This window comes from Chanos chanos, chromosome 10 (assembly GCF_902362185.1).
Source record: "Chanos chanos chromosome 10, fChaCha1.1, whole genome shotgun sequence".
NCBI lineage: Eukaryota > Metazoa > Chordata > Actinopteri > Gonorynchiformes > Chanidae > Chanos > Chanos chanos.
In genome coordinates this window covers 23,223,350-23,240,138 of record NC_044504.1, presented here as the reverse complement: position 1 = coordinate 23,240,138, position 16,789 = coordinate 23,223,350, and the positions used below count along the sequence as shown (strand labels likewise).

Here is a 16,789-nt window from a genome sequence, read left to right as displayed (position 1 = left end):
ATACTGGGTCAATGAAACATTGTAATTAATCAGGTCTCAATAAAACACTTCTAAATGGAGGTATAGATTATTATAAACCTGCAGTTTAACTGCCTCGGGGAGGCGCATCTGAAGCAGCGTTTGCCCACTCCTTTTTCCCATCCTCTCCTCATTCCTCCTTTCCTTTTCCCCATGATTTATGTAACTCTGTTCTTCTTCATCCTCTTCTCCAGGCCTGTCTGTGCCTCGTGCATGATGAGACGGCAGTATGAATGCGAGCACAGGCTTCATTTCAGAGCCCTGATAAACACCCATGAGCAGAAGTGTGTGTAGTAAGCTAAGGAGAGGGACTAAAAGGACCTCTACACTGCCCCCTACTGGATCTCTCGCACCTTGTCCCACAGCAAACACCGCCTCCCTCAGCATGTCCACAACAACCACCTTCAAGACATCCAGAGGGAACTCAGGACAACCCTGATGTAGGTAACCCCTGCCGATCGTTACACAATCAGCCTCATCTATCATTCCAGTCCCATCACTTCTGATGAAACAGGGTGACGTGAAATGCATTCTAGGTTGTAGGGAACTGCTGCTGTGAGATCCTGGCAGGGTTTGATGCTTCCTGTAGCCTTGGTAAAGGGTGACTGAACGAGTTTTGTCTGTCAAGGGGACTATATATTCATGGGTTGTGAAAAGTCTAGCATTAGCATGGGGACTGAGATGAGCATTTGAGAGGAGGGTGTAGTAACCCATCCGCAGAGGGCCAGGCATACGTGGACACTGCAGGGCATACATGAGCTGTGACTGGTCTACATGGCTGCAGAGGGCGTGGCCAACATGACTGTTGCCATAGGCACAGAGGGCGGAATAGAGGCGGAGGGTGTGGTCATGGAACTTGAGAAGATCATCCATTTCAGAGAGCTCAAGAATGTCAACGCACCTGAGAGAGTTGGTATTCAGAGGATTAGAATAAAACTTTGCAAGCGAATCAATGAGGTCAATTCCTTCTGTCATAGCTGAACATGAACATATGAATAACACCTCACAAGATATTCAAAACTATTACATAATATAATATTCTGCAATAATATTCTGCATGTACTATCAACATAGTACAATACATTCTATGTTATATCTTCCTCATGTTCTCATATCTGAAATATTGTAAGTATGACATATTACAGAAACAAAGAAATGAACTGTGCTGTGAAATCTTTATACACTGTGCATCTGAAGGTTGACAGTTTAGTACTACACGCACACAAAGACCTATGTTACAGTAGGAGAGCTTGATGTGTACTCTACAGTAACCTTGTAACCTCTGACCTGTTCTCCTCAGGGATGTGTAAGGTCATGATCTGGAGAGTTTCTGTGCACTGTGCTGTCCAGCCGTGACGTTTGTTAAGACGGGTGAGTTCTACCTGCTGGGAACTGTCTGGCACACGGATCCACTGCACAGGTGAGAGGTACTGGACACATAGCCTTGGAGGACACTGTGGTACAGCATTCCCCCTTTCACTCTGGAAAACGCCTGCTGACAATGGCATTGCATTCTAGGTGAAGAGAACAAACCAGAGGCATCAGAATCAGTTAAGAACTTTAGTAATATAAGAATTATGACTTTAAGATTTAAGAATTAAGATTTGTATTTAACATAATTATCCTGAACTGATTATAAAACACACTCTAAAGATTCCTTCATATGATATGACTTTAACACAAAATATTCATCAACAATCTATCATGAGTGAGATTACCTTATTGTGGCCAAACTCAAACTGAAACACCTCAGGACTGGTAGCTTTGGCAAAGACTGCAGGGAAGAGCTTTGTAGCAGGTTCTACCTACAGGAGCATACAAAAGCAAACCATCAGTTATGTTCTAGCTAAAAATAGCCACATTCACTTTTCATCCTCAGGTCAAGTTCAAAGTCATACTTGTGTTCAGGTTAGAAAATAAGATAGCCCATTAAAGACATTTTTGGCCTGCTGTTTGTACCTGGTAGTAGGTTGCCATCTCTTTTCCATTGGAGGTGAAGGTAAGAAGTCCAGTTGCTGTGTCAACTAGACAGCCAATTTCCAGACAACTGCCACTACGACTGTTGGACAGACTGCTGCCCTCCGCCGCACAAACCATATAGCAGCTATTACGCTTCAAACTGCAATACATTCATGTACAAAGATAGAAAAAGTCATACAACCACCACTGTATTCGACATTACAACACATATATCTTTATGTCTAACACACACACGCAACTAAAGCTCTTGATTTTGAAATATACTAAGCATATCCAAAGTTTCACTGGTATTCTGCTTGTGACTGACCTTTCTTGAACTTTACCCCACTCATCACCAAGTGTGACAGTGACTGTGTGAACCCTGTCCAAATCAAAATTCAGGTCATGCTGGTGGAAGTCAGATGTAACCCAGCCCACCCAAACATAGGAGGGCTCCTGACCAGGGAGCACCTTAACAGAGTAGTAATACTATAAGGACAGAAAGAGAGAGAGAGAGAGAGAGAGAGAGAGAGAAAGTCAGCAAAGGATAATACAGAGAGGAGGAACAGTGAATGAAATGGCCAGCTTCACAGTAATGACTGAACAAACAGACTGAGACTTAGTCACCATTGTGGTATTAACGAGGCGGTTGTAATCATCTCTCTCAATCGCTAGCACCTCCTCTAGCAGACGGGCAGAAGAATGGCTGCTACTTAGGTCTGGTTTCTTCCTAAGTAAAAACCTCAAATATACCAAAATCAGCAAAATCAAAATCCTTAACAAACTCATAGGCCAGACCAATCGGCATTCAGTATAATATGGTGTTAAATTCAAAGTATGAAAATATTTCATGTCTCCAGCTTAAATGCATAACAGTGCCAGTATTTTACAGTTAAGATAAAGGTTTAGGGGTACATCTGATCATGTACTTTTTATGGGTTAACTGATGGTATTTTGGACAGTTGTTTGAGTTGGGCCATCATTTGAAACCAACCTTTGTTTGAGTTTGGAGTGTTTCTCTTGGCTGTGGTCTTTGTGGTTGTTAAGCTCATCTCTGGATCCTGTGTGTCTAAGGGCTGATTTCATCAAAACCTCAAAGTCTGAATCTACCTCTCCCTCTGGCTCTCTGAGTTGGCAGAAGACACTACTGCTGGAATGGACAGCCCCCTCTGCAAGCTTAGTGAAGATCTGAGCGCACTCTACAGGCATGCTAAGACGATAGTACTCTATATCACTGCTAACACAACTGCCTTGTGACAACTTGGTCTTCTTGGATAGCTTTAGGCATGGGACATGGTCTGCTGTTCCCTCTATACGAGTCACCTGTGGAAACACCAAAAACAGGCAACAAGAACAAGAGCAAGAAAAATTAAAGCATTTCTATAAGGACCTTTTCATGCTTTGTAGAAGTTGATCATTCAAAACTGTCTACATTGAGTTACGCTCTGTTTTTGGACTTAATGAGTTCTGCTGTATTGTTTATGTAAATTAAGAGAGTCAAATCTGAAGAAGTCATATGCTATCTTGTATTTGTAGACTCACTTGCACACTTGGGTGGTCTGCTGACAGAGGTATAAACTGTGGTTGAGGCCAGCTCATCCAGAGGGGCAAGTCTTGACTCATGTTGAAGGCAAAGGGTTGGTAGCCTTCCTGAAGGCCACAGACACTGAAGTAACGTAGAAAGCTCGCCTTCCTGCCCAAATTCAGACGGCCCACTTGGTTCACTGCCAGACTGCACACTGGCAAGAAACCTTGGACACATTCAAGAAAGGACATTAATTAGGCTCTAATAGCATGTCAATTGTTGTGCTGACTATAAAAATACTCCGTTGTTTTGTATGAAAAAATGGTTATTGGTTCGTAATAAACAATTATAAGTGCATGACTGTGTTTCCAAATCAACTATTGAGAAAAAAGCACCTGCTTCTACTTGCAATTTAAGATATGAATCAAACAATGTGTACCACTTGTATCACAGTGGGACAGATTAATAAATGAGACCCACCATCAGAGATTTCAAAGTCTTTGGCAGCTAGTTCAGAGCCATGATCATTTAACAGTATTTCTCCATTCAGAGTGACCATCATGGTGCACAGGGTCAGGTCCAGCAGGCAGCCAATCACATCACCTTTCTGCCATATTCTGCCCAATGACTCAACACCACCATGCCACCACTGACCCTGGAGTAAAGATATGAGAAGAAAGAAAGAAAGAAAGAAAGAAAGAAGACAGAAGAGAATAAAAAATAAGAAGCCATATTGTGCAAAATAAAGAGATAATCACTTAAACTGAATGCAGAAAGAGACTACTATTATTATTATTTAAAAGTTTTGTAAGTGATTCAGTAAATTAGCGTGGGCCTGTCTAAACTCAACAGAAATCACCAAAAATCCCACTGTTTTAGAGAAATGGTGCCAATGTCACATGTTCTTAATCAATACCTTTGAGCCATCAAACACAAAGGCCTGATCATCAGTTCCCAGGTCAAGGTCAGGTCTGCTTCCAGGTCGGGCCCAGCCCACTCTCATCTCCCCATCTGTAGCAACCTCAAACTCAAAGTACCATTTCCCACAAGTTACTGCAAATGGTTTCTCCACACGGAATAGACGGAACCTCTCCATATGAACGGGTTTAACATCTGGACTTGGGGCTAGAACACAGATGAAAGTAAATAATACCATGTCCTACATGAGGTCAGTTCTTTTCACTAATACCTGGTGCATTTCACAGACAGACTTGGAGATGCTAAATCTAATATTTAAAAAAATGACAAAACATAGTTTGTTCAATGTAGCAGACTGTCATCACAGCTGGTCTGTTTTGCACTAAATTTTCAACGTAAGTTGTAGAATTAAGACCTCTAATCAGTCTAAGATAGCCACAAAAAAGTGTTCTCTAAAATAAAAACTATAGCCTGCACCCCCAAAGTATGACACTCACTCTGATCTTGTTCCAGGAGCTCCACAGTGTAACCAAAGCCCAGCAGAGTGCTTATTATGTCCCTTGCTGCCTCCCGAATTGAGGCTTTGCTCCTCTCATCCAGGAAGGAGAATGGTACCAGATGACAGCTCCTCTTCCCCTTCACATCCTTAAAAAATACAGAGCATTATGCAACTGAGATCTTTGCATTTTGTCATCATCCGAAAGCAAAAACATAGATTTTGAATTACAAAGTTTGCATTGGGCACCAAAGGACAATTCAAAAGTAAACAGCATGTTTTTGTGCTGTCACAGTGCAACTGTCACCTGCTGTGGACCATAGTTCCAGCCCTGTCTGATTTTTTCTCTTGCCCATACGTTATGCTCATTCTCAGCCAGCTTATCCACCAAAGTCTCCTGAGCCTCAGTAAAGCTAACATTGGACAGGTTGACTGGAGCAGGCCTATAGCCACTGCACAGCTCATATCTGTATGGGTTAAACAAGCAAAGATCCTTATGTGTACATCCTAAAAGAGGCATGAAAGCAATCATTACATGTTCATCTAACTTTACAATAGATTATAATTCTCTGTAGATGCATATGTAAATTGCCACAGATTATCTGGCAAGCTGATTGGCATTTCTAGGTTACATTTGTCCGACACAATCTCTGAATGGTCCGACTAATATCAAAAGTGTTACTAAGAGTTTTCTCAGAGTTTTTCATCAGTTCTTGATACATTTACGCAGCCATTGTTTTAAATCACATATTACAGAGAAGGAAACAGCTTGACCTACTTGTTGGAAAGTCGTACATAATTCACTTCCTCTTCTGGATGGTCATCAGACAACCCAATATTAGCACCAAGTGCCAGCAGAGTACTTTAACAAATCAAAAGGCATGAAAGTGCTTAAAATACCTGGAGAATCAAATATAGCATGAGAAATTCTGGAATTTTCTAAAGCATTCCTTAGATCTGGGTGATCTCACCTGAGAGTGTCTTGGGATGCTTGCATTTTAGAATTCTTCTCTTGATCTGGGAGTTTGGAGAACTCTACCAGACAAGGGTGCGCTTTTTTGCTCTCATCTCCAACCTATAGAAAACAGGCAGACAATAACTGTTAAGAATGAACCCTGGGTAGGTAGGTAACAAGGTAACATGCACATCCAGTACTCACAGGCCCGTAGGTCCAGCCCTCTTCAATCCTGTCAACAAGCCAGAGTTCATGGAGGTTTTCAGCTAGCCTTTCTTGAATCCGTATGAACTGAGGGGGAAGCACCACCTGGGTCAGACAGAGAGGGAGACTATGGGTTGTTTTTGAACTTCTCAATGCGGAAAACAAAGTGTCTTCTTCTATAGATACTCTACACAGACCTGGTATGAGAAACATCTCTTTTGTGCCAACTCTGAGAAGTATAAAACTTGAATTGTCCTTAACTCACGACTGTTCACCACAACATTCACCGCTGTCTAAAAACAACAAGGTACTGAATAGATGTATTTGCTATGCCACCTATGATCAAAATCTGAATAACAAAACACTGAGACATTTCTCCCTAAACCTTAAACACATCATAAGCAGAATATCGTTTAGAAAATGTTTATTAGCTCCTTATGAAATAAACTCAGGATACCTGACTGGTGTCCACTGGCATGGGTATAAAGGTAACTGGATAAGCAGGACAAACAGGTCCCAGAAGGTCACGGACATTGCCAGTGTGACGTCTGGTGACTTCAAGGCACAGCTCCAGTCGACATCTGACCCTGGGTAGGAGAGCTTCACAGCATGGAGAGAACCCAGGTGGAGGAAGGAACTTAAACTCCCCTAGATGACCGCCAAATAGGAATCGCACCCTACAGGACAAAGAAAGACAAACTAGTCATTTACTAATGCAAGAAGTATGATAATAGCAAACTGCAAAACATAATTAACAATAAAAAAGGTGAAAATGCAATGAAAGAACAAAAACAAACATTTCTGTTCCTACTGAATCAAAAAGGGGAGTCAAAAGGTCAAAAGATGTGTAATTTTTTGGCCTTTTGTCTCGAGAAGCTGTTCCTATCCTGAGAAATCAAGAATAAGTTACTTCATCTATCGAATGACTGTGTTTTTTGGGGTTTAAGAATGAGGTGTGGCTTGTAACAAAAGCTTGTGGCTTGTTCAAAAATTATTACCAAATGCAGCTATGTCTACTCAAGGCTTTTCTACTGATAAATTATTTGGTTGCGTTCAACCGGTGAAGTCATACCTCACTCCAGCAGATAAGCTGACCACAGGAAACAGAAGTCCATCCAAATTGAAATTCTCCAGCATGCCCTGCACTGGCTGCCCATTAACCCGAAAGGAAATGCAAGCCGCACAGAGGTCAAGGCAGCAGCTGACAACATCATCTTCCCTCAACAGGTGTGGGTTAAGTGATTGGACTCTACGACTAACACCACCTGAGTGTAGGCAGAGACAGATGGTCAAAAGACATTTTAGATCTCTCAACATTCATCACCATCAAAGGTTTCAAATTAGTACAGACAATCAAACAAAAGAACACTATGAGCTTATCTCTAAGGCATACGTCTTTGGTCCAAGAGACCTAGATATTAACTTTACCTTAATGTATGACAGTATTGCGCAGACTGAAAGAATGAATGTCCCATACACAATACTCATATGAGGAGTTCACAGAGTGTATCTGAAGAGTGTCTCTATGAAACATCTCGATTTGTACATTCATTTCTCTTAAAAGAAACAGCCAAACATGGAAAATGTCTCCAAGTACATCAGACACAAAACAATTTTGCTTGTACTTCTTTTTTTAACATCACAAATGCTCTCTTCAAAACCTCAGATGCACTCAAAAATTTGCTTTACTGTGCCAGTAATGGTGATTGTCATGGTGATTTTTAACATGTAACTTTTTGAATGATGATACACCTATTGAGTTTCAAAATGTAAGTGACAAAAACTTGAATAAACATTGTACTGTGTTAGAAAAATGGAGTTCTCAATTAATCTAGGAGGAGACAACCGTCATGATGGGCCCAGGCATGGACAAGAGTGAACTTTACCTGACCACAGGTGAAGTCCATCAAAACCATAGGAACAGAGGTCATCACCCACACCATTAGCGCCCCATCCCTGACCTCCTGTGGGAGAGGGCCGGTAACCATCCGTGCAGGCCCAACCCACACGCAGGTGAGTGGGCTCAGACGTCACAAATGGCTCCGCCTTCTCCACTATCAGTTCATAATACCACTTTCTATACTGGGCAGAGTCCTCTCCCACATGAAGGAATATATTTGGACATATGCTAGAAGAAAAAATTATTGAAAGATGAAGAAAGAAACAGAGTAAGGAGAAAACATGCTGATTTTAGGGCCTCGATGTGGCCAGTCAATATTCTTGAATAACTCAGTGTTTGTGGTTTCATTCTCAGAGAAAAACAGATTCTGGTCTTCAGATTTTCATTGGGGCCTTAACTGGCAGAATGAAAAGTGTTTGATTGGGATGCTCAGCATAACAAAAGCCGAGATATCAACAAATTTACCAGTGATTTTCAAATAAAAGGTCACAGTTCCAGGTTTACCTTGTGACCTGGTTGACTAGGCGTGTCTGTAGGAGCAGATCTCGTGTTGGCAGAAGATTATCACAGATCAAATGCTGATTAGAGCGAACGGCCATACCATGACACACACACAATGAACACAGCACATCTAGGATCTGTAGTAGACAGGGCATGAGATATGTTAACGCACACAAGTACGACATGTTTGCTCCTCAACAGGTACGTGACGCAATGTTTTCATCTTTTCATGTAACACACTTTCAGTGATAAATGAACACACCAAACAACACAATCATGAAAATACATACACAAACACACAAACGTACCTTATGATTCCGTCCATGTTTGTCAAGCAGAGCTATAATAGATTTGATGTGTCCCTCCTTGATGAAATTGAGAGCTTCAGGACTCTCCATAAGGACACAGTGCAAAACCTCCAGAATCCCTGTGGCACAAGAGCAACGCACATTACAGTTGTTGATGACAGCACTAGAAACTTTTCCCCTGAGAAATATCACCTAATTCTCAACATTGCTGGCTCTGAATTGAGAAAATCATGTGATGTGAGCAAATAGCAGCCATTCATTGACAACAGAGATTTAACATACCAGAGGATGCCTCAAGTTTTTCCAATCTGCTGATCAACCAATCCAAGGAGCCTGAAAACTGGGCACAGTTATTCCGATTTCCCCTTATCAACACCGCTAAAAAGGCGCATGGGAAAAGGAGAGACCCATGTGTAATCATCTGCTTGAAATCAACATATTTTGAAATACACGTCATAGAGCTAAATGACATAAAACTGAACCACACTGACCTGAACAAAAGAATCACACTAAACTGAATCTGATTGTTTTTGTTTTTTTTTTACCTAAGAGCTCATAAAGAAAGTTTAAGACAGATTCCCAGGCCTCTCCAGCTTCCTTCCCAGCAGTCTCTGTAAAATGGGAAGCACTACTGTACAAATGCAGGTGATCAATACAGTTCAAAACCAAGGTAATCACACCCTGAAAGAAAGAAAGAAAGAAAGAAAAAAAAGAAAGAAGTCTTAGATAAATTTGAAAATGGAAAATCTGACATAAACCGAAAGAGAGGGTTTAAGGACAACACAGTTTTATATGAGCCAGCGTTACCTCCTCTTGGAAAAGATTTTGTCTGCTCCTCAGTGCTTGATCACTACTCTGCTTTGTCTTGTGTGCCTGACCCATGTCACATGACTGTAAGTAAGCAATCAGATCCTGTAGGCTCAGATGAACCACCTCAATAGGCAGATGGAGAGCTGGGCTGCTAGTTCTCTGACCAAGGTCATCCAATTCCCTGAGACAGCATAGTTTACACCAGTGTTATGAAAGCATTATAAAAAATACATTTTCACTATGTCACTCTCTGATTCCACAGTTACAACAGTGTTATCTATGGATTATAAAAATACATTTTTACTATATTTCTCTTTCATTCCAGCTTTCCAGCAATGCCAAAATGTACCTTATGAAGCGTGAGAGGAGAAGGGTGGAGCTATGGATGAGACTGGCAGCTCGGGACTCCTCCCTCTGAGAGCGTGAGAGGGTCAGTCCATCATCCATGTGACCCTCTAGATGCATTGTGGCCTGGAGGACATTGAAACCATTTTCTGTTTTAAACGAAGGTCATAATGGAGTAGGAGGAGGCCTCATGCAACAGATCATCCATTGAACAACAACAACAACAACTAAAAATATTTTTAAGACAAACCTAATCTTAAAATATACCTTAGGTCCATAGAACTGTCTGTGCAGCACTGAAATGGTCAGACATTTATTTTCAAGTATTTGTATTTTTTTTGGACTTCTGTAACAAAAACAGGAATATTCTCTAATGATCTAAAATAGTTAGATTGAAATTTTTTTTTAATGATTTACAGGGCTACCAAATTTTGATGTGGTTGACATTTCATTTGAGGTTTAATTTGTTTTGGTTTGGTTTTTTTTGCCAGTGGATGGTTCTCTTTATGGCGTGTACTCTTGTGCTACACTACTCATGTAAGCCCATGACAGTCACTCATTATACTTGGTTTTTCTACAGCTAAACAATAAAAACAGATAAATATTGGTCTACTGAAATATCAGACATTACTTTTGTTCTCATAGTGTGAATCAGAGTGAACTTTGAAGATTCAAAAACCCTAAAACTGAATTTCAGTCTGACAAAATTGTCAACTAGGCATCAAAGCTGTGTGTCACGAAGAGTCACTGAAGTTTCTGTCTTCCTGAACTTTCTGTGGGAACCACCAAAGTAGATGGGATTTACCTCACGCTGTGGCCCACCAGAGCGTCTTTTGCTGTCACTGGTCTGATAGGTAAGCCACAGGTTGGTATCCATGTGCTGGACATAACAGACAGAGTCTCCATATTTGATTTCTGGAATACCCATTCCGTCCACATCTCTCCTTTCTTCGGTGTCCACTTTATCCTGTATAGAGAGATATAAGGAAAAGACAACCAGTATTATGTCAATATTAAGTTATCAGGAAATGTTTTCATTTGGAAAGGTCTTAGGGTGTTACTGTCAAATGTTGAGACAGAGAGATTCCAATAACATTCCAAAGTTGTCTACCTTAAGACAAATGATCTTTCATATAGAATACGTGTATGAAAAAAAAAAGAACGAATTGAGCTCCTGGAGTGTACATGGATGATACTCAAAGCGTGTCTGAAATTCTCCTAGATCTTTAGATCTAGCAGTAATAGCAAAAGTACTTTTTCAGAAGGAAATTCCCTAAAATTACCACAAAGCTTCAAGTTAAAGTTGGTGATCACCACATTTTGTTCCCCAAACAAATTTTCAGAATGAGTGGTGTAACATTTACAGATTGTGTGTCAACTACGCACGAATAGAGAAAGACCTCCAAACCATTCTTTTTGACTTCATGATCTTGCAGCTGCAAAAATATGACTTCCATAAACAGGGTTATGTGTGAATGCGAGCCAGGTTTAAAATATTGAAAAAGTTGATCCAGTAATTTTCCAGGACCAGACCTAGTAACGTTCCTGGAATTGTTCCAGATAGACCTGAGTGTGAGCAAAGCTGTAGCACTGCGGCATAAGAGGATGACTCCTCTGATGATGTATTTGTCCTGCAGTTTGCTCATGGCAAGCGGATCCAGTCAGTTAGCTGAACGCTCGCAAATCAACACTTGATAGGATCTGTTCAGCAGCCATTTTGTTCAAACCAAGTTGGAAGTCACATCCTGCCTTTCTGGGATTTTTGTGCCAGGTGTGAACGTGCTTGTCACATCAGTGTTTCAGCAGTGGATTGCAAGTGTGAAAGGCGGATTCCATCTACAATGCCAGACACTTTCATCCATGTTCTGGGTTCTATGTCTGGAAGGGGCAACAGAGATGGTATGTGTTAGAGCAGATCTGACAGTGCCCTACCTTCGATGGACGAAGACAGAAGGCAGTGGATGTGACACCAGCTCTATTTCTGTCTACCAATCGCAGTTCACGCTCCTGTGTCAGACTTAGGTACATCCCTGTGGTAACATGGCGTAGTCGAAATGGCTGCCCCCATTGGATGTGGCTGCCGCTCCACCTACATGCATCCATATATCCAACCCCAGCACACACACACACACACACACACGCGCGCGCGCAGACAGACAGACACACACACACAGAAATGCACACGCACACAATAAAGGCCATAGGTATTGAGGATTCTGCACAAAGTAGCAAAGTATCTAATGTGCCTAAACTGTGACTGATCAACCATATGCACAATGAAAATGAATGGGAATGACTTACGCTACGCGCAGGGTCTCCAGCCTCCACAGAGAACGAGCGTGAGATGATACAGACCCACTCTCAAAACATACAGACCTGGATACATATGGAGAAATTTGAGGGGGTGTTTTAGTTTGACAATGACTATCAATTACTCACATAAACCAATAGGAGCCTCTCTCACTATTAGTTTTACCTGCGTTCCTCTTCTCTGTGTTCTTCAATTGGAACAGTCAGACACTCATCTGTGTGTCCCCGCATTAGCCGTAACGTGTCCCCACCCCTCAGGTGACCTGTGAGAAATAAAGCTCAGTTTTGGCTAAAATACTACAATCATTTCCCAGAGTTTTTTTTAACCTTAATTATTCAGGTACAACTGAAGTTGAGTGGATGAGAATTTGAGTGGGCCCATCAACCTTGAGCCTCTCCACTCCCCGATGAAACGGGAACCACATTCCACAAAGTTTGCTGGAAGGCTGCGTCCACAGTCCCAGTCCCACCATCATTACCAGTCCCACTACTGTGGGACACATGCTGAAGAAAGAACAACTAATGAGTATATTCAACTCAGGTAAATGAAAAAGTAACAGCAGCAAAATGCAACAGCTGCAACATGTTACTCAAAACTGACAAGCGTAATATCTATCAGGGGTTGTTGAAAAAGGACAGAAAGAAAACTCACCAGGTACCTCTCTGAGGAAACGCTGACCAGAATGAGGTCATCCCCCACGCGCACTTTCTCACCCTCTGACCTCTGCTTGGAGGCTGGCTGAATGGTCCACCAACACGCTTCACCTGCCAATCAATCAGAAAGTGATAGCATCGCCTGTGGCACAGTGCATTGTGATTTGCATTGTGAGTATATCCTAAGTTTGTATGAGGTCCTAGTATACCTGCTGTATCCTCCTGAAGCCCAACATCAAAGGCCAGTTTATCTGTGGAATGCCCAGATGTGGACAAACAGCACAGATACTGCAAAAGAGAGAGAGAGAGAGAGAGAGAGACTGAGAGTGAATAGATCAACACCAGCGCTGTCCAGAGAAACATGCCAATTACTGGATTACTTAAAACAGCAAACTGGATTAAAGGGCTATGACTGGTCTCACCATGCCGCTGTAGGCATGTTTGAGTAGCACGGCATGTCCATACAGAAGAGTACGATGTCCCTCAGCATCAGGTGCCTGCCCAGACAAACCAGAATTTATGCACACTTAACTTAAATATGCAATATTTTTCATATTTTACATGTTATACAGTGCTAACTTCATCTGTGGTGAGGAGATATTATTCTTATTGGAAATTGGCCCTTTTAGTGTAAGTCTTTCTTTAATCTGGAGGGTGGACATTTGAAATGTTAATTCACAGTACAGTACTATTTAAGTGCTTGGTAAGTGCTATGGTAAATGAATGAGCAATTTGAGGTTGGAATGAACAGTTACAGACATAATTTAAAGTATTTTCATTCATTTCATGATTGCTCACCAGTGCCTGTTGGTCCTCACAGATAGCAAGCATCTCTTGTAGAGCCCGGACAGAGAGACACTCGGCCAACACAAACACACACACAGACAGGTCTGCCGGAACATTCTACAGAGGACAGTGTAGAACATGCGGTATTGAAAAACTGTATATATAAGCATTGTCCAAGATAACACAAAACTACAAAGAAACCACTCGTTCAGAATTTTTTAGAAAAGAGAAGGAGAGTAAAAAGAGAAAGAAATAAATGGACATGCATCACTCAACAAGTAATATTTGCTGCCATGAACACTGTGTGATTATAGTATAAGTCTGATTTCAGAGAAGTAGAAAATGTAGGGTTTAGAGGGTAAAAAAACAGAAAAATTTGGCTTTACAAACAAAATGTGTTTGTTCACGAACTGATAAAAACTAAGCACAAAAAAACCCCAATATGTAAGTTCTGTGGAAGGGAAATACTCCTCTTTCTGAGATTATGATCTTTGATGTTTCTGACATTACTTATACCTTTACCTTTGAGTTAGAGGTGCTCTCCAGGAAACACAGTCTACAGCCAAAACCCTCTGCAGCCAAGCACAGCTTCTGTTGCCGTGGGTCAGACAGGGAGCATCGCAGCACTAACTCATCTTTCTGTACAACAAACCAAGGCAAATATGCTGTTTCTAAATATCTGATGAAACAACACACTCCTTTTTCACTAAGGTATTAGACCATATTAAATCAGTCCTCAGAAAAATAGAAAAGTGAGAGAGGGTTTTGAGAAAGTAAGCATGGGATTGTGTATAACTGTAGAAGGACAGAACAAAAAGCTATTTTTAAATCAGTCAACTGGAGGAGAATTCCAACACCTCTCTGTATCTCATTATCTCAGTGTCAGTGTAGACATAAGCACAGCAGTAACTTTCTCTCTCTCTCTGTAATGTGTGTGCGTGTGTGTGTGTGTATGTGTGTGTGTGTGAGTGTGTGTGTGTGAGTGTGTGTGTGTGCGTGCGCGTGCACATGTGTTATCACGCGTGCTGTTGTGTCTATCTCTGGTTCAGTGATAAGGAGCTGAGAGCGAACAGATCACAAACCCTACAGTCAGCCCCGTCCCTCCACAGCAGATAACAGATTAAAATAGACACTGATGCCACTGCTCAATACTCAGCCATTTCTGCCATTTACACTAGGCCTAAATCAAAATACATTAAAAGGGAAAGTGTACATTGTAAGTCATCACACTTCAAGCAATCCATTTCATAGGATTACATAATTTATGAAGATACTCAATAATTAATTGAAAATTAAAAACTGGTTGTGCACTACATACACTACAAGAGATACAAAACTAAATCAAGTAAATATATTACTGTTTCCACTTTGTGATTTATTAGTGAAATAGTTTTAGCTATTTAATCTTGTGAAAGTTTAGTTTGATCGCAAATCATAACACAAGAACAGGGACACAAACATATGCTCGTCATAACGACTAATGGGTCCACATGCATTTGGAAAGGTGGGAGTTCGTTGGCTGCAAATTTTTGTTTCCACATGCTCTTTGTTTTTGTTAAATTGTCTCGACAAATTTACCTTTTATTACATACCTACATCTAAGTGAAGTTATCATTCAGCCAAAGAACATGAATTCACTCTTGTTCTCTCTAATTGAGGTGATGTGGAATTCGCATTATCACAACCGGACACAGATTCTGGTACAGACAGAACCGACGAGTCAAAATTCGCTCAGACACTGAAAAATTGGCCCTACTTACCGTTCGCAAGAACTGAATCTCATCCTCCCCTTCTCCCGTTGCAGTCATGGTCGGTGGTAAAGTTTCCCGGTCAGGTGAGCACAGCGACTCAGTGTAGGGCTGGTTGAGGACAGTCCTCTGAAGTCTTTTTCGCACTGTCCGAGGAGAGTACCAGCAGGTGCGGAGAGCATCAGTCGAATCGCAGGACAGTTAACCCTTTAGTGTAATGTGGTTTCGATGTGAAAACATAAAGAATCTCATATATGAATTGATCACAAGATGTGATAAAACACGTGCTAAAGAGTCATTTAACAAAACATTAAAATACTTATTGACACAAATATGTTAGCGGAATTTGCTCTCGGCTGAGGACAAAATTGATGAATTCTCGTGACTTTGCATGGGCATGAACATACGGGAGGTGTTTTACTTGTTACTTGTTTTGAATAAAGGCCATATTAGTTCAAGTACAGAAAAAAAAGACGGAAGATGAAAAGAATCATAAGGCAAAATTTCAGTCTAGATTAACAAACCTGACTTTTGCGCATTGACTGAAGCGAAAACAAAATTCTGCTTTGATCAATTTATTTTTCTATATAAATATGCTTTTATTTAAAAATTCTTTATAGTAGTTAAATGATTAGTAGTTAAATGGTATGTTGGAATTCACTATCTTTAAGTAACTTAAACGTCACCTCTCCACTAAGGAAGTGATGCCATATGGCGCATAGTTACCGCTTTGCAGTTTTTATGGCACTTAACCGTAAAAGATCGAAATAATTTTGACACCAGCTTTCGCAAATGAAATTACTGTATCAGTAATGTATTTCGAGGCATTTTGTTTTTACCTGAGTCAAGAATTCAGATTAAAGTTTCTAGTCGAGGCAATTTGCGCGCTAAATGCAATTTTTGCAAACAGGCCATATTGTCGTCTAGTTCAGCTGCTTCAGGGAGGCACACGGAGGTGAATGAATGTCAGTATGACTGGAAGCTAGGAGGCCTGTAATGATTACTGGCATAACTCAGTGAGTATTGTTTTGTTGTGATGACCGCCTGTGTGTATTTGCCACGTAACTTCATTTTGGGCATTTCTGCATATCTGCTAAATGTATTACATAAATTACGCGTTCGTGTTACAGCCTTTTTCATATCTAAATATTCGCGCTTCTCTAAAATAACATAAAATATCCACGAATTTGGGAGACATTTACTGTTGGTACTGCAGTTAGATAATCAATCTCATATAGTTTTCACATAAGGATAAAAATAACCAGAAACATGAGCGGATCTAAGGTTGATAGTCTAAATCGATCAATGCAGTTCAACAAAGCTGAGGTAAACAGCGCATTCAAAACAATTTT

At 40.9% G+C, this 16,789-nt stretch overlaps 1 protein-coding gene across 1 annotated transcript in view; it reads right to left on the bottom strand.

Moving 5' to 3' along the window:
- ryr2b (ryanodine receptor 2b (cardiac)) overlaps positions 1–15,497 on the bottom strand; it is a 45,198-nt gene extending 29,701 nt beyond the window's left edge. The window contains exons 1-35 of the mRNA XM_030787498.1: positions 15,450–15,497; positions 14,212–14,328; positions 13,663–13,806; positions 13,326–13,385; positions 13,113–13,191; positions 12,902–13,014; positions 12,636–12,753; positions 12,416–12,512; positions 12,241–12,315; positions 11,872–12,028; positions 10,745–10,906; positions 9,944–10,065; positions 9,592–9,775; positions 9,330–9,465; positions 9,067–9,162; positions 8,785–8,903; positions 8,480–8,613; positions 7,962–8,203; positions 7,148–7,340; positions 6,533–6,752; positions 6,076–6,180; positions 5,888–5,991; positions 5,695–5,778; positions 5,224–5,383; positions 4,918–5,065; positions 4,419–4,627; positions 3,983–4,157; positions 3,520–3,728; positions 2,972–3,300; positions 2,605–2,719; positions 2,306–2,466; positions 1,978–2,137; positions 1,737–1,823; positions 1,306–1,532; positions 79–919 (exon numbers count right to left, since the gene is read on the bottom strand). Of these exons, the coding sequence (XP_030643358.1) occupies positions 79–919; positions 1,306–1,532; positions 1,737–1,823; positions 1,978–2,137; positions 2,306–2,466; positions 2,605–2,719; positions 2,972–3,300; positions 3,520–3,728; positions 3,983–4,157; positions 4,419–4,627; positions 4,918–5,065; positions 5,224–5,383; positions 5,695–5,778; positions 5,888–5,991; positions 6,076–6,180; positions 6,533–6,752; positions 7,148–7,340; positions 7,962–8,203; positions 8,480–8,613; positions 8,785–8,903; positions 9,067–9,162; positions 9,330–9,465; positions 9,592–9,775; positions 9,944–10,065; positions 10,745–10,906; positions 11,872–12,028; positions 12,241–12,315; positions 12,416–12,512; positions 12,636–12,753; positions 12,902–13,014; positions 13,113–13,191; positions 13,326–13,385; positions 13,663–13,806; positions 14,212–14,328; positions 15,450–15,497 (5,730 nt within the window). The remainder of the gene's footprint in view (positions 1–78; positions 920–1,305; positions 1,533–1,736; positions 1,824–1,977; positions 2,138–2,305; positions 2,467–2,604; positions 2,720–2,971; positions 3,301–3,519; positions 3,729–3,982; positions 4,158–4,418; positions 4,628–4,917; positions 5,066–5,223; positions 5,384–5,694; positions 5,779–5,887; positions 5,992–6,075; positions 6,181–6,532; positions 6,753–7,147; positions 7,341–7,961; positions 8,204–8,479; positions 8,614–8,784; positions 8,904–9,066; positions 9,163–9,329; positions 9,466–9,591; positions 9,776–9,943; positions 10,066–10,744; positions 10,907–11,871; positions 12,029–12,240; positions 12,316–12,415; positions 12,513–12,635; positions 12,754–12,901; positions 13,015–13,112; positions 13,192–13,325; positions 13,386–13,662; positions 13,807–14,211; positions 14,329–15,449) is intronic.
- Between the last annotated feature and the right edge of the window lie 1,292 nt (positions 15,498–16,789).